Source organism: Grammomys surdaster, unplaced genomic scaffold (genome assembly GCF_004785775.1).
Source record: "Grammomys surdaster isolate TR1022 unplaced genomic scaffold, NIH_TR_1.0 271, whole genome shotgun sequence".
NCBI lineage: Eukaryota > Metazoa > Chordata > Mammalia > Rodentia > Muridae > Grammomys > Grammomys surdaster.
This window is the reverse complement of record NW_021604712.1, coordinates 9,247,290-9,269,177: the sequence shown is the minus strand read 5'-3', so window position 1 is coordinate 9,269,177 and position 21,888 is coordinate 9,247,290. Positions and strand designations below refer to the sequence as shown.

The 21,888-nt window shown below is 43.5% G+C and overlaps 1 protein-coding gene and 1 non-coding gene across 2 annotated transcripts; both read left to right on the top strand.

Moving 5' to 3' along the window:
* The first annotated feature begins 4,773 nt into the window (after positions 1-4,773).
* Positions 4,774-4,845, top strand: Trnah-gug. Its single transcript has one exon. It is a non-coding gene; the product is annotated as a tRNA-His (tRNA).
* A 2,234-nt stretch (positions 4,846-7,079) lies between these two features.
* Snrpa1 (small nuclear ribonucleoprotein polypeptide A') lies at positions 7,080-21,888 on the top strand. Its single transcript, XM_028776719.1, has 9 exons — positions 7,080-7,453; positions 9,104-9,251; positions 10,712-10,790; positions 16,465-16,511; positions 16,727-16,829; positions 17,431-17,510; positions 17,899-17,974; positions 18,750-18,843; positions 21,623-21,888. Exons 1-9 carry the CDS (start codon positions 7,372-7,374, stop codon positions 21,679-21,681), a joined length of 768 nt encoding a protein of 255 aa, XP_028632552.1. The 5' UTR covers positions 7,080-7,371; the 3' UTR covers positions 21,682-21,888.

Here is a 21,888-nt window from a genome sequence, read left to right as displayed (position 1 = left end):
GGGGGGGGTGTGTCATTACTTGTTTTGTTTTGTGTAATTTTTGAACAATCACAAAGCAAAATATAGAAAAATTATATAACACAAAAATATTTTCCTGAGCAATGTGACAGTAATTTTCTGAAATTATGTCCATGATTTTCTCAAACATTTTAGAAGGCATTTTTATTTATTAATTAATTTATTTATTCACTTTATATCCTGATCACAGACCCCCTCCTCCAAGCCCCCCTTTCACATAGCTCCTCCTCCCAGTCCCCCTTCCCCTTCTTCTCTGAGAAGGGGAGCCCCCAAGCCCCCAGGTACCCACAACCCCACCAGGCACATCAAGTCACCGCAGGACTAGGCACTTCCTCTCCCGATAAGGCCAGACAAGACGGCCCAGTTAGGGGAATAGGATTCACCAGCAGCAAGAGAGTCAAGGACAACCCCTGCTCCAGTTGTTGGAAGACCAAGCTGCACATCTGCTGCATAATGTGGTTGGGGGGGGCGGGGACTAGGTCCCCTTTGGTTCAGTCTCTGGGAGACCCCCAAGGGTCCAGGTTAGTTAACTCTATTGGTCTTCTATGGAGTCTCTATCCCCTCTGAATCCCTCAATCCTTCCTCCCAATTCTTCCAGAAGACTCCTTGAGCTCTGTCTAATGTTTGGTCATCTGCCGAGTGGGAGCCTCTCAGAGGACAGTTATGCTAGACTCCTGACTGCAAACATAACAGAGTATTATCAATAGTGTCAGGGATTAGTTCTTGCCCATGGGATGGGACTCAAGTTGAACCAGTTATTGGTTGGCCATTTCCTCAGCCTCTACTCCATCTTCATCCCTGGATTTCTTGCAGTCAGGACAAATTTTGGGTGGGAGATTTTGTGGGTGGCTTGGTCTCCATTGGACATCCTGTCTGTCTACAGGAAGTGGCCACTTCAGGCTCCATACCCCTGACCACTAAGAGTCTCAACTAGAGTCACTCTCATAGACTCCCTAGAGCCTGCCCTGTCCCACATCTCTGGCTCATCCTAGAAATGCCCCACTCCGTCCCACTCACCCCTGATTTTCCTTCACTCTCCCAGCCCTCTCTCCTTGGCTCTCCCTCTACCTGATTCCCGTCCCTATCCAGCCTCATTTCCCTCCCTATCTCATCTCCAAAGAATCTTTTTTAGATATAAGATGTAGCTAAGATTTAAATTTAAAAGCTATAAAGGACAAGAATAACCACGGTGATGAGGAAAAGTGAAGCTTGAAGGTTCTTTTATAAAGCATGCATTATTAAAGCAGCATGATATTATGCAAGCAAACCCATAGAACAGAATGGCTAGTCCAAAAGCAGACCGTCGCAAGTTTGAACACTTGGTTTGGGCAAGAGTGACTTTGGAGAGCTAGAACGAAAGGATGGCCTTCAACTATGGTGTTAACTTGATTTTCAGATGGTGTCTTAGTTAGGGTTTTATTGCTCAGACCACAGCAATTCTTATAAAGGAAAACATTTCATTGGGGCTGGCTTATAGTTCCACAGGTTTAGTTCCTTATTGTCATGGCAAGAAACATGGCAGCATGCAGGCAATCATGGTGCTGGAGAAGGAGCTGAGAATTCTACATCTTAAGTCACAGGCAATAGGGGGAGACTGTGTGCCATAGTGGGCATAGCTTGATCATAGGAGATCTTAAAGTCTGGCCTTACAGTGACACACCTCCTCCAACAAGGCCACACCTCCCGGTAGTGCCACTAGTTGTTCTGCTGGGGCTAGAACATTTCTCCTCGTTCAGTTACATCTTCACCAGGTTTCTATTTTTTATGGTTTCCTTCACTGCTTAAGCTTGGCTCTCCACAAACTCACTCTGTAGACCAGGCTAGCCTCAAAATTAGAGATTCACCAGACTCTGGCTTCTGAGTGCTGAGATCAAAGTTGTGAACCTCCATGGTTGGCCCTAAGCTTTCCCTTTCCCTTTCCCTTTCCCTTTCCCTTTCCCTTTCCCTTTTTCCCTTTCCCTTTTTCCCTTTCCCTTTCCCTTTCCCTTTCCTCTCTCTCTCTCTCTCTCTCTCTCTCTCTCTCTCTCTCTCTCTCTCTCTCTCTCTTTTTTGTTTTTCAAGACAGGGTTTCTCTGTGTAGCCCTAGCTGTTCTGGAACTCACTCTGTAGACCAGGCTGGCCTTGAACTCAGAAATCCGCCTGTCTCTGCCTCCCAAGTGCTGGGATTAAAGGCGTGAGCCACCACCACCCGGCCCCTTTCACTTTCCTTTAATCCCTTTTCACAAGTTGGAAGCTTAGCTGGATGGGGTCTTGCCCTGCGGCCACCACTCCCTTTATTCCATTTAACATCAGGCTTTTCTTTAATCTGTTTGTCTCCTTGACTGCCTCATTAGCCTCATTCCATTTCTAGGTGTTTCTTTTCCCCTCAAATTGAACATATTGTATTTTTCCTTGCTCAGCTTGCTCCTTTTTCATTATAGATTTGCCTAAAAGTGCACATTAATAACCACACAGGACAGTCTAAACTAGGCTGTTTTGAGATTTCTTTTGCCAACAGAATTAATCCAAAACTCTTCACTTTAGCCTCAGACAAACTTTTCAGATGAGGGCAAATAGCAGCCACATTCTTCACCAAAATATCACAAGAACAGTCTCTCTGGCACATACTAAATTTCTTCTGCAGCCCCTTGAGCCAGGCCCCCACCATGACACACTTCCTCCAGCAAGGCCACACTTCCTAATTGTGCCTCTTCATATGGACCAAGCATTCAAACACTTGAGTCTATGGAGGCCGTATCTATTCAAACCACCACAGTTAGGGGAAACGTATATTTTAGTCGCTTCCTTCCTATATTGATTCCAGAAACACTGCATTAGTGAGGCTTCCTTTAGTTTAGGAACATTTCCAGATAAGTTTAACTGAAAAAAAAAATCCACCCAGAATAAAGGTAATACCCTCCCAAGAGCTATCTTCCAGGTCAAATGAAAACAGAGAAAGTGAGCCAGATACAGAATTCATTTCTCTCTGCTTCCAAACTGTAGATACAATGTGACTACTGTCTCAGATCCCTACAGCCATGACTTCCTACATGCTAACCACCATGACGGTGCATATCCTAACCATAAGCCAAAGCAAACCTTCCCACCGTTTTATCAGGCAGAAAGCATACTACATGATATATCAAAACTAAAAACCAAGGGCTAGGAAATGGGTCAGCAATTAAGAGTGCTTGGTGCACAGGCTTGAAAACCTGAGTTCAAGTCCCCGAGACCCACGTAAAAAGCAGGTGTGGTAGTATGGGCCTACAGCCCCAGTGCTGGGGGATAAAATAGACACCGGCACAGGAGAATCACTGGGGCTTTGCTTGCTGCCAGCCTACCTCTAGGTTCAATGAGAGACACCTGTTTCCTTCTCTCTCCTTCAGATGCCACAGGTAGGTGCACCCACAAACACATTTGCCTTTACTACACACACACACACACACACACACACACACACACGAATAACGCAATGATTAACTGGATATGGTGGTGAAATGGTTCACATAAGATAGTTATTGACAACCACACTAACTGAGCCAGTTAGGAGTGTCTAAGTCCTTTTATTAGCTGGTAACCAGGAGTGAGCTCATGCTTCTTCAACCAAACTAAAGCCCAGGGGTACAGCATTTTTTTTTTAAAGACAAAACCCACAATTGTATTGTTGTGCCCATTTCATGAACCCCAAAAGACCACGAAAGAGCTGATTCTGATGTAATCACTCTAGGGTCTTTATTACAAGCTCGAGCTTGGGCCAGTCCACTGTCTCTGATGCAGCAGGAAGGGGGGTGAAGCCCAGGCTCTCAGCAGGACAAGGTTTTATAGGAAATGGTAAGCAAGTGAGGGGGTTTCTACCCTGCCACACATCTGATTAGGGAGCCGTTAAGGAATTTTGTTGTCTTTTAACACAATTAGCTGGTGCCAAACCATAAACTTAACTTCTACTTTCCTCCTGATTGGTGGTTTTTAGGAAGTGCCAAGGACAGGCTTTTTAGGGAGAGTAACCTGGAAACTGGTCTTGTTTGGAAGTAACCTGGGAACACATGTTAGATGCTGGCTTGTTAGTTAACTTTCGTTCAACCTTAGGTCGGGTTCTCTAAGATAAAGTCTAAATCCAAGATCTTGTATTTCAAGATGTGGTGGTTTGAAAATGCTTGGTCCAGGGAATGACACTATTAGGAGGTGCACCCTTGTTGGAGAAAGTGTGTCATTGTGAGGGTGGGCTTAGGACTCTCTTTTCTAGCTGCCTGAAGACAGTCTTCTCTTTTTTGCCTTTGAAATAAGATGTAGACCTCTCAGTTCCTCCAGCCCCACGTCTGCCTGGACAGTACCATGCTTCTTGCCATGATGATAATGGACTGAACCACTGAACCTGTAAGCCATCCCCAATTAAAGGTTGCCCTTTATAAGAGTATTCCATGCTCATAGTGTCTCTTCATAACAATGGAAACCATGACTAAGTCAGAAGTTGGTACCAGGGACTTGGGTTTTGCTGTGACAGGCCTGACCATGTTTTTGTTTGGAGGAATGTGGATTTGGGGACTTTGGAAACAGTGAAATGTTTTAAGTGGGGCTTAATGGGCTATTCTAATAGGAATGTTGATACTGAGAGTGATTTGAACTCTAGAGATTGTTCTTATGATGTTTTGGTGAAGAATGTTGCTGCTTTTTGCCCTTGTCTGAAGAATCTACTTGAGGCCAAGGTAAAGAGTAAAAAGGATAAGAAAAAAGAAGTCTCAGAAAAGTCCAAACTGCTCCTTACCGGGCACGTGGCTCGCCGTGATCGTATAGTGGTTAGCACTCTGCATTGTGGCTGCAGCAACCTCGGTTCGAATCTGAGTCATGGCAATATCGTACTGCCGGGCGGTGGTGGCGCACGCCTTTAATCCCAGCACTTGGGAGGCAGAGGCAGGCGGATTTCTGAGTTCGAGGCCAGCCTGGTCTACAGAGTGAGTTCAAGGACAGCCAGAACTACACAGAGAAACCCTGTCTTGAAAAACCAGAAAAAAAGAAAAGAAAAGAAAAGAAAAGTCCAACATAGACTTTGTCCTCTGATTTACTCTCATAAAGAGAGTTTTGATCAAGTGTGGCACGCTTAGAAAGAAAAAATACAAAATATATGGTTCAAGTATTAAAGTGGCACCAGAAGTACAATGAAGCTAAAGCCTGTGTTGAAGGAGATCAACAGATTCAGAGAGTGGTAATTTCAGGGCAAGGTCCCACCCAGGTAAATTTATTGTTTGTGTGTTTACAGTTGAACAACAGATAGTTATATTATTATAACTTGGTGTATTGCTTTCACTTGGATATAAGGAGATATGATTATGTGTCAAATTGACATGGGATGACACAAGCTTTTGATCTGGATCTTGCAGCATAGTCACCATATAGGAGCTTAGGTCTAGGCTTGCTTTGACACTTTTAATCTCACCATTCAGGAGGCAGAGTCATACAGATCTCTTTGAGTTCAAGAGCAATCTACAGAGGAAGATCCAGGACAGCCAAGCTTAGGCAGTGAAGGAGTTAGAAAACAGAAAGTTGGTGATAATGTTATAGATCAAGGGGGCCATGTTTCCAGCCCCAGCAAGCAACAGAACTCGGCAGCTTTCACCATGTGGCTCTGGCTTTAGAGTCTAGAATAGAAGGGACTACTGGGACAATTGGTGCTGGCTAGCTGGAGCTAAGAAATTAGTGGTGATTGAAGAAGAGACCAGCATCACTGAGGTGAAATCTTCTGGGAAATGTGTTCTGAGAGCACAAAGAAGGTGTATTCCAAAGATAGCCAAAGTTACACCTTGTGCTGCAGCTGGACTTGGTAATGTGTAAGAATCACCCAGATGGTGCGGGTTTTGAAGGCATGAAGGGGTCATGAAGAGCAGCTAAGGCTTGGCACTATGAGAGGCCATGGAAGGCCATTGGTGAAAGTGCAGCCTCAGTTGGAGTTGATGGCCCGGGGATGAAGGGGTCACCACTACATAAACTCACTCCAATAATCCTAGCACATGGAGGTGGAGGCAGGAGAGTGAATTGTTCAAGTTCACCCTCAGGTCAGTCATCCCGTGACTCAGCAGGCAAGAGGTCACATACAGCTCTTTCAGAGGATCTGAGTTCAGATCCCAGCAACCACTTGTAACTCCAGTTTCAGAGTATCTGGCACCTCTGGCCTTCGTGGGTATCTGTATTCCTGTGCGCAAAACCACAGAGTCACACAAATCATTTTAAAAAGTGGTTTTAAGAGTGTTTTCTGCTCTTGAAGAGGACCAGGGTTTAACTTCTAATACATATGTCCACAGGATCACGATGGCCAGCTCCAGGGAATTTTAGACTGAAGCCTCCCCTGCACCCATACACAGGTGGGCATGTACATTAATTAATAAGCTATGATAAAAAATAATCACACAATTTTGTGAGATTAAGCCTTTGGAGGGGACAGAGGCCAAAGCTCTGCAGGTATATTGTGTTCACTGTGGAGCATTCATCAAATGTCAATTTCTGATGTGTGTATTCTCCTGCACTTCATATGAAATTTTTTTTTTTTTTTTGGTTGGTTGGTTGCTTGAGACAGGGTTTCTCTGTGTATTCCTGGTTGTTCTGGAACTGGCTCTGTAGACCAGGATGGCCTCAATCTCCGAGATCCACCTCCATCTGTCTCCAAACTGCTGGGATTAAAGGCATTTTCCACCATGCCTAGCCTTCAATATGAATATCACTTATGGTTTATTTTATATGTATGTGTGTGTGTGTGTGTGTGTGTGTGTTTGCGATTGTGGCTGTCTGAGATAGCTAGAAATGGATAGTGAATCCCCTGAAGCTGGAGTTACAAGCAGTTGTCAGGTGTCCAGATGGGTACTGGAATGCCAGCCAACTCAAATCCGTTACAAAAGTAGCAAGTGCTCTTAACCTCTAAGTCACCTGACCAAACCTTAGATATGAATACCTAATTGACTATAGGCCATAAGTCCACCCTCAAGCTTTACTGGTCCTGCCCCTTATCTGCGGAAGCCCAAGCCAGCCGTTTAGGAACTTGACTTCCAGGAGCCTTCAGTCTCCGCCCCTTGTTGGGTGGAGAAGGGAGGGTAGTCCCAACTAATCCTCCCTTGACGTTCACTGACCTAGGACAGAGTATCTCTCGCGTGTTCTTATCTTTTGGATACAAAAACCTGGAACTGGGCTCCCCACACTCTCAGGCACGCTCAAGCCCAGAACCCAGATGCAAAGACATGGGGCTACACCTTCGATTGCTTTAGCCTGGCGGTCGAGCTGAGCGGGGCTCTGATTGGTGCTGTCTGGGTGAGGCGCGGTGCACTCTGGGATACGACACTGGCGGGAGGCACAGGCCGGTTTCCGAGGTGAGGGTACACCGGCGGCGACAGGATGGTGAAGCTGACGGCGGAGCTGATCGAGCAGGCGGCGCAGTACACCAATGCTGTACGGGACCGTGAGTTGGACCTCCGCGGTGAGTTAGGCGGAGCGCAGGCTGTGTCTCAGCCCCGGTGCGCGGCCGCGAGAAGCCGGCCCCGCCGCGTGCGCGGAGGCTGGAGCCTGGCCCGCGGGCCTCCACCTGGGCCTGGGGTGCCTCCGATCGATGGTCCCGCAGGGCCCTTTGGAGCAGTCTGTTACCCGCGCTCCTGCTAGCAAACACGGCGCCTCGATTCCTTCCCCCGACCGTACTCATTAGGCTTTGCCCCGAGTTTGAGCAGCCTTAGCTGTTTCTATTTTCCTAAGACTAGGAAAATAGAAAATGCTGCATAAAGGACTGCGCCCAGCTGTTTTTTTAGCAAATGCGTTGATTTGGCACGTGAGGTTGGATATGTACCAAAATTACCTTAATTGTTTAAATAATTCCCGTTTGGTTTTGTTCATTTGTTTTTAAGACAACGTCTCGTGTATTCCGAGTTGACTTCAAACCGTTATATAGTTAAGGATTATCTCGAACTTCGGACCCTCTTGCCTCCACTTCCTGGGTGCTGGGTTTAAATGCGTGCACCACGTTTATATGGTAATTCGGATGAGCCCAGGGTTTTATGCCTATTAGGCAAGCACTCGCGCCACTGAGTCAGATCCGATTTTTATAAGTGTGTTTTCAAGATTGAGCTGTTTGACCAATGCTTAATGATCACTTCCGTGTGTAGGGTGGTGGAATTCACCTGCTCAGTTCTGACAGCAGTAGCACTTGATTTTTTTAAAACATGGAATTGAGAGTGTAATCGTTAACTATTCAGGAGATGGCTTTGAAAGGGTTAAGATTATAAGTCTGTGACCTGAGGCAACCACAGTCTCAGGACACTATATAGTGCCATTTGCTACAGTTTCTTACTGCCTATGGGAAATACTAGTGCTTTTGTTTGTTGAAATTAACTTTCTCAGAGAAAAGGCCGGTTCAGGAGCATCTGGATCCTTTTACTGTCTCAGCACAGTTTTGGTCTCTGCTGTATCTCTGAAAACCATGCAATCTTGAGAATGTTTATTCTGGTTCCATATATTTTATTGCACTCTCCTTCACGACTTGCAACACAACGGTTGTGTACTTCATTCCTTTTCTTCCTACTGTGCCTAGCTCAATGATGATGCCCATTAGACAATGAAGCGGGTGCTCACTGTGATTTGTGGTTAATGTATAAACCATTTTCAGCTCTGAATTGGAGCTGGTGGGGAGGAGGGTGAGTCAGGATACCATGAGGCTACACTGATAAGTTCTATGAAAGATTGAGAATACCTGTCACCAGTGTCTGAACAAGACGTAGGCATCAACAGTAAGAAGTTTCAAGTGTTACCTTCCGTCATGGAGTCTAGTAAAGCTAAGGACTTAGAACAGTGTGAGTATGTCGTAGACATTCTTAATAAACTATGGGCACCAATACTAGTAAATATGCCCATCTGTTCTTGCCTTTTAGCCTCTTCAAGACTACAAGCTTTGTAGCACTAGGGACTCCCATAACTCGTTTGCCATTTATCTTATTTTTGTTCAGTGCTTGGCATGGCACTAGCGGCAGGCTAATATTTCCTGAATGAAAGCTTTGAGCCAAATTCCACCAAATATTCCTACGATTTTCAGGACTTTTCATCTATATTAATATTTGTTGTATGTATTTTTTCCCCTCTACAGGATATAAAATTCCTGTTATTGAAAATCTAGGAGCCACCTTAGACCAGTTTGATGCTATAGATTTTTCTGACAATGAGATCAGGAAGCTGGATGGTTTTCCTTTGTTGAGAAGACTGAAAACATTGTTAGTGAACAACAACAGAATTTGGTGAGTGTCTGCCAGTAAGAATACTTTCTTCCCTTAAATAAGTATTCTAATGTACCCCCAAGATGACTTTTTAAAAAGTGTATATTAGTGTTTTGCCTGCAGGTACCACACACCCTCTAGTGGCTTTGGAGGCCAGAAGAGGGCATTGACTTTTCTGGAGCTGGGTTTACAGATAGTCCTGAGCTGCTCCAAGCATAGGAATAGAATCTGGGTCCTCTGGAACATCAGCCAGAGCTCTAAGCTGCTGAGCCACCCCTCCAGCCTTTCCATGCCTCTTAAAGGGAGAAATGAAGAGAACACTTTTCCTTAGAGACTGGAGATTAACGTGGGCATTGGTCTGCCCTTACGTGCCACTCTTCAGAAATCTGTAATATTTGTAACTGATACTAAACTTTGAATTTGAAACACTGTCAACATTTCAGATTCTAGAGCAGTCATCAACAGCATCATAATAAAAAGATTTATAAAGGCTGTGTGAAGTGGTGTCTGCCTTTAATCCTAATACTCTGGAATCTGAGGAGGCTGATCTCTCTGAATTCAAGGATAGCCTTGTCAGCAAATTCCAGCCAGGGCTACATAGTGAGACCCTGTCACAATAAAAATCTTTTTATGAAATAAAATTACTTTTCACTGAGTACCTATACTTCATCCATTCTGCTGGTTTTTGTTTTTGTAGTTGGTTTCTACAATATAATTCTCTGAAATTAAGATCATATTTGTTTGAGCCAGGGTTTCTCTGTAAGCCTTGGCTGTCTTGGAATTCACTCTGTAGACCAGGCTGGCCTCAAACTCAGATTTCTGCTTCCCTTTCCCTCCTGAGTGCTAGGATCAAAGGCATGCGCTACCACCACCCTGCTGGCAAAGCTTTCATTAAGAAAAGGACCCAGGGGCTGGAGATATGAGTAGTTAACAGGACTGGCTGCTGCTTTTCCCAGACCAGTGTGGCAGCTTGAAACTCTAGTTCCAGGGAATTGAAGGCCCTTTTCTGGATTCCACAGGAGCCAAGCACGCAGTTGGTATGCAGCATAAGGGCATACACCCATACACGTTAAAGCACTGAGTAGTGTTTTTAGGGAGAAGCCATTTTCACGATTAAACATTTTCTTCTGATGAATGTCTTACACCAGCTCTAAATGCAAAGTTATTGGGTTTTGAGTTTTCTGAATGAGAAATTGTAAATTGACTAAGTAGTTTTTTCCTGCCCCAGAATCTCACCTTTCCTTGGGTTGCACTAGCCCACTTGGCAGTGGAAGGAAGCTCAGGAGGCATGGGTTTGTTATCCCATCCCTGTCACTGACCCTGTGCCTCAGACAAGGCTCCCTCCCTCTTTAATACTTTCCCTGAGATGGGATGTGGGAGAAGAGTATTCTATCACTGAAGCGTTGATACTCGAAAGGACAGAGAAATGGTAGCTTATTTTATTTTTGTTTTCACTGAGAGCCTCTCTATTTTTATTTTAGCCGTATAGGTGAAGGACTTGATCAGGCTCTTCCCTGTCTGACAGAACTCATTCTCACCAACAACAGTCTAGTGGAACTGGTAAGTTGAATGGAGAAAACTATTTAAGGGGCAAGGGTAAGGATTCTTCCTGCTTCAGAAAATTTATTTTCTACTTCCTCTTTGAGTTTTTTCCTGATTTTACTATTTAAGCCTTTGTTTGTTTGTTTGTTTGTTTGTTTATCTATTTATTTTTGATTGTGTTGGTCTGGTTGGTTTTTGTGCTGGGGATTGGCAAGAAATTTGGATTATATGTCCCAGACCTCTTTGCCCACTCAGGTCTGCCTTTTGAGTTTTGATTCTGCTGAGTGTCTTGGTAGGAGTTCTCATTAGGTGCAATCTAGTTTGTTAGTCACTATCATTAGTGCTTCTGATGTTCTGTTGAAACTCCCTTCCCCTTCCATGGATAAACTCCCATGTTTGCAGAGTTGCAGTGTTCAGTGTGGTACTCTAATCTCAGTTCTTAAGTGGGTTGGGCAAAACTGTAAAATACGTGCCAGACTTAGTATTAAAATTGAATGTAGCAGTGAGTTTGCTACTCCGATTTGTGCTTCCGTGGATCGCACTTCCAGCCACTTACCCAGGAACTCTTTGGATTCGCAGATGAAAGACACATTCACATTAGCTTAGTTTTCAAATGCCTTGGCTAGCTCAAAGGCTGGGCTGTTCTAAGCATTTGCCTGGCTATCATAGCTTTCCCTCCAGTAATCCTGACTCAACATCCTCTAAGTCTGTCATCTGTCTTTGCTGTCCTGTTCCTTCTGGACAGCCATCTAGTGTCTGCTGCCCCAGACACGAAGGGCAGCCTTTTCAGGGGCGGAGCTCCTCCTCACCTACATTTTGGATGATTTTCCTCCTGCAGCTCTAAACCTGATCTATCTCCCTCCAAAGCCTGGCGATTCTCCTCTCTTCTCCCCTCTCCCGTGTCCTAGCCTGCACAAACGGTCCTGCCCCATCTCTCTTTGCCCAGCCATTGGCCACTGGCATCTTTATTGATCACTCAAAACCAGTTGGGGATGACAAAAACCTTCAGCGTTTGGACAGGCAGATTCTCCATCAAATCAAAGCATTAGAACCAATCCTCAACAAATGAAGGTGTTAACTTTCTTAGTGGCTTTTTATTTTATAGTGCATTGGTATTTTGGATAAGGGGTTGGATTTCATTATATCTGTTTCTCCATATTAACATAGCTATTAGCAAGTTCTAAAATTCCCTGAGTCTCATGACATAGTTTAAAGTGCTTACCACCTAATCATGAGGACCTGGGTTCTAAATCCAGGATCTGTACAAACAAGCAAACAAGCTGGGCATAGTGGCTCTAGTTTGCAGTTCAAGCAGCCAGCCTAACACACACACACACACACACACACTGAAAGCGATGTATTAAGATTTTATGTCATGATAATAGATTCAGTTGCCTATCTGGAGTTTTGTCAGTTTTAGATCTCTTAACATATACAAGTTTTAAATGTTAATATTTCTGGGAACTGAACCTTTTGATTAACTTTTTTGTGACCTGTTAACACTGTTTGACCTTGAGGTTTATGTCATGTAATGTAATAAATTCCTAACAAGCTCTTTTTGGTTAACTGCTTCCATGATAAATCATTTTTCTATCCAGAACTAACTTTCATCTTTGTTGTCTCTTAAAAACTGCAGATAGGATTCTTTTTAAATTTTTAGATTTTTTTTTTAAATAACTTACTTAATTTCATTGTATGTGCATTGGTGTTTTGTCTGCATTCATGTCTGTTTGAGGGTGTCATATCCCAGACAGTTGTAAGCTGTCATGTGAGTGCTGGGAATTGAACCCCAGTCCTCTAGAAGAGCAGGCCTTAACCACTGAGCCATCTCTCTAGCCCCAGTTGTTAAATTTATATGTATGAGTGTATGGCCTACATATATGTATGTGTACCACTTGTATGCCTGGCACCCATGCAGCTCAAAAGAGCATCAGGTCCCCTAAAACTGGAGCTATGGATGCCTGTAAGCCACCACATGGGTGCTGGGAGTCAAACCTCAGCTCTTTAAAAGAACAAGAAGTGTTCTTAACCACTAAGCCATCTCTCCAGCACCAGTGATAAGATTTTTAAATCCACTGTTAAGTTTGTCTTTTAACTGCATTGCCTATATCCTGTTTACATTGAGTGGTGTTACTGGCACATCACAGTTTGTCTTTTGAGGGGAGCTTTCCCTGTGTCATCCATTCTGTTTTTTTGTTTTTTGTTTTTAAATTGCGTATGTATATATGTGCACTGTCTCTGCCATTCCATTCCTCCTTCAAATGGCATAGATATTTGCTGTATCTCTTTTTATTCTTAGCAACTTCATCAGTTTAAAGTCAACTAATGCCTTTATTCTTCTCAATACCTTAAACACTTCTCTTCTCAAACACTTCTCAAATACCTTTACTCTTTTTTACTATAATATTTTTATTCTTTGAAATTTTAATACCTGTATACAGTGAGTTTTGGTCATTTTTATGTTCAGTTCCTCCCATCTGCCCATACCTTCTCACAACTTGATTTCCTCCGTCTTTTGGTGAGATGGGATCTTTTCTGTAGTTCTGGAACTCATAGAGTTTCTCCTGCCTCTGCCTCCTGAGCCACCATGCCTAACACCCGCCCCACACACTTTTATTTTAAGCCCACCAAGTCTTATTTGTGCTGATCTTATCCATACTCGGGTGTGGAGCTGAATACAGGAGAATGGCCGACCTACCAAGAGCCACACCCTTAAAGAATACTGACTCTCCCTTCCCCAATTGCCTGAACTGTGGAAAGTTTCCCAGCTAGAGGTTTGTGAGCTCCCTACCATCTTCTGTGCTAAATGTTGCCTGGCTTGGTCTTGTATAGATGACCACAGCTACTGTAAGTTCATGAGTGCAGTGGTCTTGTCATGTCTAGAAGATACTGGAAGGCCTGGCTTTTCCCACTTCTAGCTCTTACTGTCTGTTCATTTGCCCTTCCTCCTCAATAGACTGTGAGCCTGTGGAAGAAAGGCATGCTATAGATGTGCTATCGTGGCTTAGCCCTCCAGTGTATTCTCTATGCTCTGGCCAGTCTTGAGTTTCTTAATAACTATCATCCACTCTGCAAAGAAACTTCTCTGATGAGGTCCAAGAGCTGTACTACTAATCTCTGGGGATAGATACATATTTAGAGAATAGTGTGATGCTATTATGTACACTTACCAAAATAGTGATGGCCCCCTAGGGCCTATGAGCTTCCCAACCATGAGTTCTTAGCCAGCTTTATTGTATGAGACATGCATTTCTTCTGTGGAACTGGGTCTTAAATCAAGTCAGAAAATTCTTGTTTATACTGTAACATGTGTACCACCACTGCACTCATGGGTATATCTTGTCACATGGTCATTACCGAGCTGACAGTACTCACAACTGGGTGAGACTGCTGATGACTTCCCCCAGCAGCCTGCATAGCACCTTCTGGTACTATGGAAGCTAGCCTGCTGAGAGGAAGCCTCCTGCTCAGTACACACTTGATTACTCATATCCAGTGACAAAAGTGTTTGCTTCACCAGTAGGGTCTTACCATCAAATTTCTGGTAGGCAATCTATGATCAACCATTAGCCTGTATTGTGTTTTAAAGTAGTCCCTTAACTGTGTCGCCCAGGCTGACTTTTAACTCCATATGTAGCCTATGCTGGTTTTAACTCACTGTGTCTTCCTGATTTAGCCTTCCAAATGGTGAGATTGCAGGTATGAGCCAGGACACCTCTCCTGTCACAGCTGGGGTGTAGGGAGTCCCAGCAGGTCGTCTTTCTAGAATCAGTGTATCTGGTGATACATTGTAGGATCAAAAATTATCTAGGACCTTTCAGATACTGGGAAAGCTCGCCTTCCCTACTACTGAGCAACAGTACTTTTTTTCCTAACCAGGTTGTCATGCTGTCATTGTGTTCTGTAGCGTGTGTGTGTGTGTGTAACAGACACTTTGTTTTTTATTCCTTTTGGAGTCTTTTTGCTGTAGTAGGCCAGTTTTCAATCTCTAGTACTCCCTCTGATCATGTAAAGATGACTGCTTGCTTTCTGAGAACTCTGTTCTCTGTCATTGCTTTTTTACAAGGCTACGCTGCCCTCTGTATCCTCCCAGTTTTGGTGTGTATGCTGAGGAAGTGAGTACTCCTGCTTTCATCTGTGCTATTTTCCTCTTGAATTACTTAATTTAGGTCTATTCCAAGATTTTACTTACTGTAGGTATTTGTCCTGGAAGGGACACAGTTTGACCACCCAGGATTATATATATCTTAGTTAGGGTTTTACTGCTGTGAATAGACACCATGATCAGTGCAGTTCTTATGAATATAACATTTAATTGGGGCTGGCTTACAAGTTCAGAGATTCAGTCCAGTATCATTAAGGTGGGAGCATGGCAGCGTCCAGCCTGGCATGGTACAAGAGGAGCAGAGAGTGCTACATCTTCATCTGAAGGCTGCTAGTGGAAGACTGACTTCCAGGCAGCTAGGGTGAGGGAATTAAGGCCCACACCCACAGTGATACACCCACTCCAACAGGCCACATCTCCTAATAGTGCCACCCCCTAGAACAAACATACACAAACCATTGCAATATATTTAGTAAGACTGTCTCAAATGGGAGACGAGACAGCAAGCATGAGGGCCCACATTTGCTATAGCCCCATCACACACCCTATCCGGATCTCCCTGTACTTGTTATTGGAACATGCAGATCCTTGGGTAACTTCTCAAACTGAACATCTGTTGGTTATTATGGAGTTCTCTGGGTTTTCATAGCCTTCCTGCCTTCACAAACACTGTGCAAGTCCTGTAGCTGGTATCCCTAACTATTCCTACTCTGAGATGTCCAGGAAATAACTTGTCTAGTCTGATTCTAGCTTTTGATGATGGATTTTTAGTATTGCTATTTTTGTTTCATCATGGTTTCCAGGACAATTTGGGAAAAGCTGAGATTATCATTGGCTGGCCTGAACTCACTATAGAGAATAAATAGCCTGGCCTCACACTCACTGGGATTTGTCTGTCTCTGCCTCCTGAGTGCTGGGATAAAGATATGTGCCACCATGATTGGCATCCATAATTTTTTGAACTATACTATCCACCTTGTCTTTGAAGATGTTTGAAGATATGGGAGCAGAGGTGGGCTAGGATAAAAGTTCCTTTTCAAAGATAATAAATACACTCTCTGAAGCCACTTGGGATATAATAACAAGAAAAGACATTCTGCACCAGGTGTGGCAGCATATACCCATAATTCCAGCATTTGGGAGAATCAGGATTGAAGACCATCCTAGGCTGCACAACAAGTTCAAGGCCATCCCAGGCTCTAGGAGATTCTGTCTACACAACAAAAACCCCACATTAGACCAAGATCTTGGCTTGAGGTTGCTGTGTAAATAGCTTGTTCCAAGTAAGTTACTGATGTTGGCATTGGTTTCGTTTTTGAATCACTGCTTAGTAGCCATGTTGAGATTGCTGTAGAAAATCGTCTTTTTGTCTTCTGTTAAAGCAGATGTTGTTACTACCAAACCTTATCAGTTTATTAGGTAGAAGATATTTAAGCAGTTGTTGTATTAATAATGGAGTAGATGCCAGAGCAATGAAAACTAAATAAAATTTAGTGTAGATACTTGCTTCAAAGATGCTTGCCATTTCAAACTGTCAGAGTAGAAGTGTGACTTATCAGCCCCGTTCTTACCGTGACTATTTTATAGGGTGATCTGGACCCGTTGGCATCTCTCAAATCACTGACATATCTAAGGTATGGAAATTACTTGGGATGATGTGACTATAGTCCTGAAATAATACCTTCAGGCTGCTAATGAGCAGCTCCTCCCTGGATGCTGTGTGTTACTCCTGACAGTAAAGTGGGAAGAGTGCGTGCTGGCTCTTGATTTATAGTCACGGCACCTTCAGATGACCCCCACCTTACATGGGCTTCGGTGAGTAAGACTGGAACTGTCCATTCTCTTACAGCATCCTCAGAAACCCTGTAACCAATAAGAAGCATTATCGACTTTATGTGATTTATAAAGTTCCACAAGTCAGAGTACTGGACTTTCAGAAAGTGAAACTAAAAGTGAGTGTTACCCACCGCCATGAGGTGGTACCGAGCTGTCCTTTACTTTCATTGCCAGGTCCTTTTAAACTTGCTTCATAAGTAGATTTTGTGGTTACTTTGAAACTTAATCTGTGGGAAAGAAAACATTAGTCAGGATTGTTTGTTACAGGTTTTGTGGGGTCGGTTTTTTTTTTTTTTCATTTGTTTTGTTCTGTTCTCTTAGCAGTTTATGGTAGGGCTTTGTTGGCCATTCCAAAGTTGGCCAAACTTTGTAGTTGGAACTACACAGTGAATTGTCTGCTTAGATGCATTTCCAACAGGGAGCCCACTATAGTCCAGCTGTGAGTAGCTCTGCATGTTAGAATGGCGTTTCCATGTTGGAAGTGCTAATTCTTCTCTAGTCTTTTGGAAGTCCCTCTTTAAAACTAGGAGGGAGTTCTTTTTGAGAATTTTGCCCAAGAATGTTGGACCACTATATCTCCTAATTTAAAGTTGGCTTTTGGTGTTCTTACCAACCCAGAGTACTTCTGGAGAATTCCCTTCCATGTTTCCTGGGGAATGCATCTAAGTGCATGTGGTGTTCCTATTTCCATTAACTCTGTGTGTGGTGTTGCTGTAGGAGCGTCAGGAAGCAGAGAAAATGTTCAAGGGCAAACGGGGTGCACAGCTTGCAAAGGATATTGCCAGGAGGAGCAAAACGTAAGAGACGGATATCTAACTTAACTCTACTTCACCTTCAGAAACACTGGCTGTCTGACAGCTTGCCTCCTACAAAATTCAACCCAAAACTATGCTTAGTGTTACATTTCAGTGGTGGCGTCTGACCATTCATGATCTGCATGTCCTGGGAAGTTTCTACCCGGTTAGCAGAGCATATATTTTGGCTTACGATCTTAATTGTGATGTTAAACATCATGCTTTCTCTGTAGGAAGATGGATTGGGTGGTGTTTCTGAAGGAGAGAGTTCTTGTATCAGTTTGTTAACAAAGATAAGATACTACACTGGTTGAATTACTTTCAAGCTTTTGAAAGTAAGAGAAGCAGCTTGCACCAGTCAGAATGTAACGACTATTTTCTCCCTCCCCAGTTTTAATCCAGGTGCTGGTTTGCCAACTGACAAAAAAAAAGGTGGACCATCTGCAGGGGATGTGGAAGCAATCAAGGTGAGGATGTGTTCAGGTTGTGGAACTGGAGAGACCCGGGTTGGGGCTGCCGGTGGTGTGTGCTAGTACTGAGCCTTGTAGAGCCCATCTTCCCACAGTCCTTAGGGTGCTGCTATTTCTAGTTCAGGAAAAACTTCTTGGGCTGGAGAGATGGCTCAGTGGTTAAGAGCACTGACTGCACTTCCAGAGGTCCTGAGTTCAAATCCCAGCAACCACATGGTGGCTAACAACCATCTGTAATGAGATCTGATGCCCTCTTCTGGTGTGTCTGAAGACAGCTACAGTGTATTCATATATAATAAATAAATAAATCTTAAAAAAAAAAAAAAAAAAAACTTCTTAAGACTTACCTTTGCCCAGACTTTGATTTGAAATAATTAGATAAAGTAGTTGAAGGCATCTGTATGCTTCTCCTTTCCCCAGGATCCATTTACTTCTGTGAACAGTTAAATATCTTTGTGTGCAGTCTTGGAGTTTGCTTTAGTTTCTTTGCTTTCCAAGATTTGCTGGCTGACAATTCTGGTTGGAATATAGGTAGAAATCCTAAAGTCTCCAGTAACAGGATTCCAGACAGATACTTAGCTTTTTAAGGAGCACGAGAAATGAATCTCCTCCTAAATATGAAAATCGACAGCCTGTCTTCTAGGTTGATTTGTGATGTGCCAGTGAAGTCCTTCCCTGACACAGAGCTGTGTGGTTGACATTCAGTGGGAAAGTTGCTTGGGGTTTCTGTAGTGCTTGTCATCATCCATCCTCGCTTTCCTGTGTTTCCTAGAATGCCATAGCAAACGCATCGACGCTGGCTGAAGTTGAGAGGCTGAAGGGCTTGCTGCAGTCTGGCCAGATACCTGGCAGAGAGCGCCGATCAGGTCAGAAAACTGTTTTGTCTGAACTTGTAAAATATCACACTCAGTGTGGACTGTGTAAAATATCACAGTACTATTTGACTGGAATGATATAGAGGCCCACAATCCCCGTATTTGGGAGGTTGAGCCTTGAAGGTCATTCTTGGCTACAAAACAAGTTTGAGACCAGCTTGGGCTACATAAGACCCACCCCCCCTTTAAAAAAAAAAAGAAGAAGAAGAAGAAGAGGAAGAGGAAGAGGAAGAGGAAGAAGAAGAAGAAGAAGAAGAAGAAGAAGAAGAAGAAGAACAACAACAACAACAACAACAACAACAACAACAACAAAGGAAGGAGGCATGGAGGGTCAATAAAGAAAGTTAAGCCACTAGGATATTTATGCAATCTTTACAAGTTGTAGCAAAACATTTCATATGGACAGAACTAAGTTCTAGAGATGACTATCAACTTCTGAGTCACATGCTATATAATGGACATTTTAGTGGACTGATACACTGCACATACAATAGTGATCCCACAGGGTAAGTTTAGGTATGTGTAGATGAATGGGTATGTACCTTTTTTTCAGCTCTCTGCATTATTGAGAACAGTGACGTGTTGTCTAGGTTCATAGATTAGGAAAATAATTGCCTTCACCAGGTAGGTCAATAGCCTCTGCCATTTAGGTTTGTGTAAGTGTGCTCCCTGTCATGTTCATCTTCACAAAATAACAAAACCTCCAGTGAGGAAAATTTTAGAACATAATCCCTGCAAAGCAAGGTGTTGCTGTATATGATAATTCAGTGGTTCAGCACAGGCTGTATAAAGAGCCTGACCAGTACTGTCCTTGGACAGGTTTCATCATTTAAGGTAAATATCTGCATCTTTCAGTTTCAGATAAGTGCTGTCATTAAAGATTTTGAGGGAGGAGGGGGAGGACTGCTGTGTTTGCTGATTGTTAACTAGTCTACTGTTTGAATACCAAATTTGTGTCAGCATGTTGAGCACCAGAGATACACTATTCAAATAAAGTAAACACATAGTATAAAGTTGGGTATGAGTATTCCTGGGATGCCTATCTTGATAGCTTTCCAAGGGTCATTATTTTTTAGCTGGTTTTTTTTGGGGGGTTTTGTTTTTTTTTGTTTTGTTTTGTTTTTAGTTTTTGTGACCCACTGAGTTTAGTCAGTTGCTTGCATGAATATGGGGTAGGGGTGTTTGCTGGAGCAAGGGCAACTTACCAGTGAGTACCCTCCTGAAGAAAATGGCTCTCCCTACTTCAGCAGCTATCACTTGTCAGTTGCTCCTCAGGGAATGTTAGCATTCTGTCCAAACCATCCCCACAGTTACCTGGCAATAGCCAGGTAGGCCTGACTCACTATAAAAGGGGCTGCTTGCCCCCTCCTCTCTCTCTCTCTCTTGTTCCTCTCTTGCCTTCTTGCTACCGCTCTGTTCCCTCTCCATTCCCTCTCCCCTCTCTCATTTCTTTCTCCCCTCTCTCCACGTGTTCATGGCGGGCCTCTACATCTCTATTCTCTCTCTCTCTACCTCTACTACTCTCTTAACTCCCCCTCCCCATGCCCTGAATAAACTCTGTTCTATACTATACCATCCCTGTTCCCTCAGTGGGAAGGGATGCCTTGGCATGGGCCTGCTGAGACATCCCCTTCCCCTATACCTCACCACACACCCCTAGAACATATTCCCCTTTCTCTTTACCTTTTTATAAACATATCAGGGAGAATGTTTGAGATATTTTAAAGAACTGTGGTACTGTGGTTCTGAGTCCCTGGGGACATGCAAGGTAAAATTACGTAGTAACTCCCAGATGTCTGCTCTTCCGTTTAGATGCATCTGCAGTGGTGGTAAAATCTGCTGGTGCTCAGCAAGGCCAAGGGAGGGCACGTGCTCTGTTCTTCCTTGCTTCCACTCCCACTAAGTATATACCATTCCATCACTGAAATAAAAAGTGATTTTTCTGTGGTACTGAAGATAGAGCTCAGTAATAAATACCATATTTAAGTCCTTGAGTTCCATCCTCAGCCCCTGACAGTGTTTATTACCAGTGATAAAACTGAAGATTTAAGCAAAAAATTGAAATTTGGAAAACTTGGGCTGGGGGTGTAAATCTGGTAGAGCACTACCTAACACGCATGAGACCCTGGGTTCAGGCTTCACTGTTACTGGAAAGGCAGTTAAAGAAAAGGTAGGTCTGCGGGTATAATATTACAAACATCTCTGGGGAGGTCAGTGAGAACGCTAATGAATCATGAAACAACTCAACATTTGAAAGGTGTACAAAACACAGGAAAGGAGCTTTCCTGAGTATTCAAGTGCCTGTTATGGGTGCAAGATACATTCCGAGTACACGGTAGAGTAGTGGGCTGCAGGTGAGAATGGGAAGGATTCCTAGAAACATTTCAGCTTCACTTGGTGAGCTGTCTCTAAGAAGCTACCAGTATAGCCAACCAAGCCTTGCTAACTTGTATCTGGAATACTGCTGTTTGCTTCCAAATAATAGACAGACTTGTCAGTAGTTTCCCTAGACATTTGAATAAGGCAAAACTTTTTGGTGTGTGTCTGTGTCTGTCTGTGTCTGTGTGTGTTTGTGGTTTGAGACAGGATTTCTCTATGTAGCCCTGGCTATTCTGGAACTCAATATTACCACGCTAGATTCAAATGCAGAAATCTGCCACAAATTGTGGAGCACAATTAACAGCCGTGCGTGCAGGTTCAATCAATGTGTATGTCCGGAGAGTAAACAGATAATACAAAACTGACATAACTTGTTCTTTGTTTTTTTCAGGGCCGAGTGATGAGGGTGAAGAAGAGATGGAAGACGACACAGTCACAAATGGGTCCTGAGCTCTGCCATATGCTCTGATAAGCTCTCTTGGGACAAGTCTTGTATTTTGAGCATGGAGTAACAACCTTGCTTGTATCAGCAACGTGGAATCTACAGCTTTGCTGAATATTCAGAACTACTGCTGATAATTTTTTTAATATGAACCTTGAAATAGCAATGCCAGTTTTCTACAAATGGTAAAATAAAGGCAACTTACTGCACTGCCA

Bases quoted from the DNA above. Each gene is read 5' to 3' on its own strand.
- Snrpa1 (XM_028776719.1), top strand. From the start codon at position 7,372: ATGGTGAAGCTGACGGCGGAGCTGATCGAGCAGGCGGCGCAGTACACC. The intron at 16,512-16,726 runs GTATGGAAATTA...ATTCTCTTACAG, and splicing joins AAATCACTGACATATCTAAG to CATCCTCAGAAACCCTGTAA. The intron at 18,844-21,622 runs GTCAGAAAACTG...TGTTTTTTTCAG, and splicing joins TGGCAGAGAGCGCCGATCAG to GGCCGAGTGATGAGGGTGAA.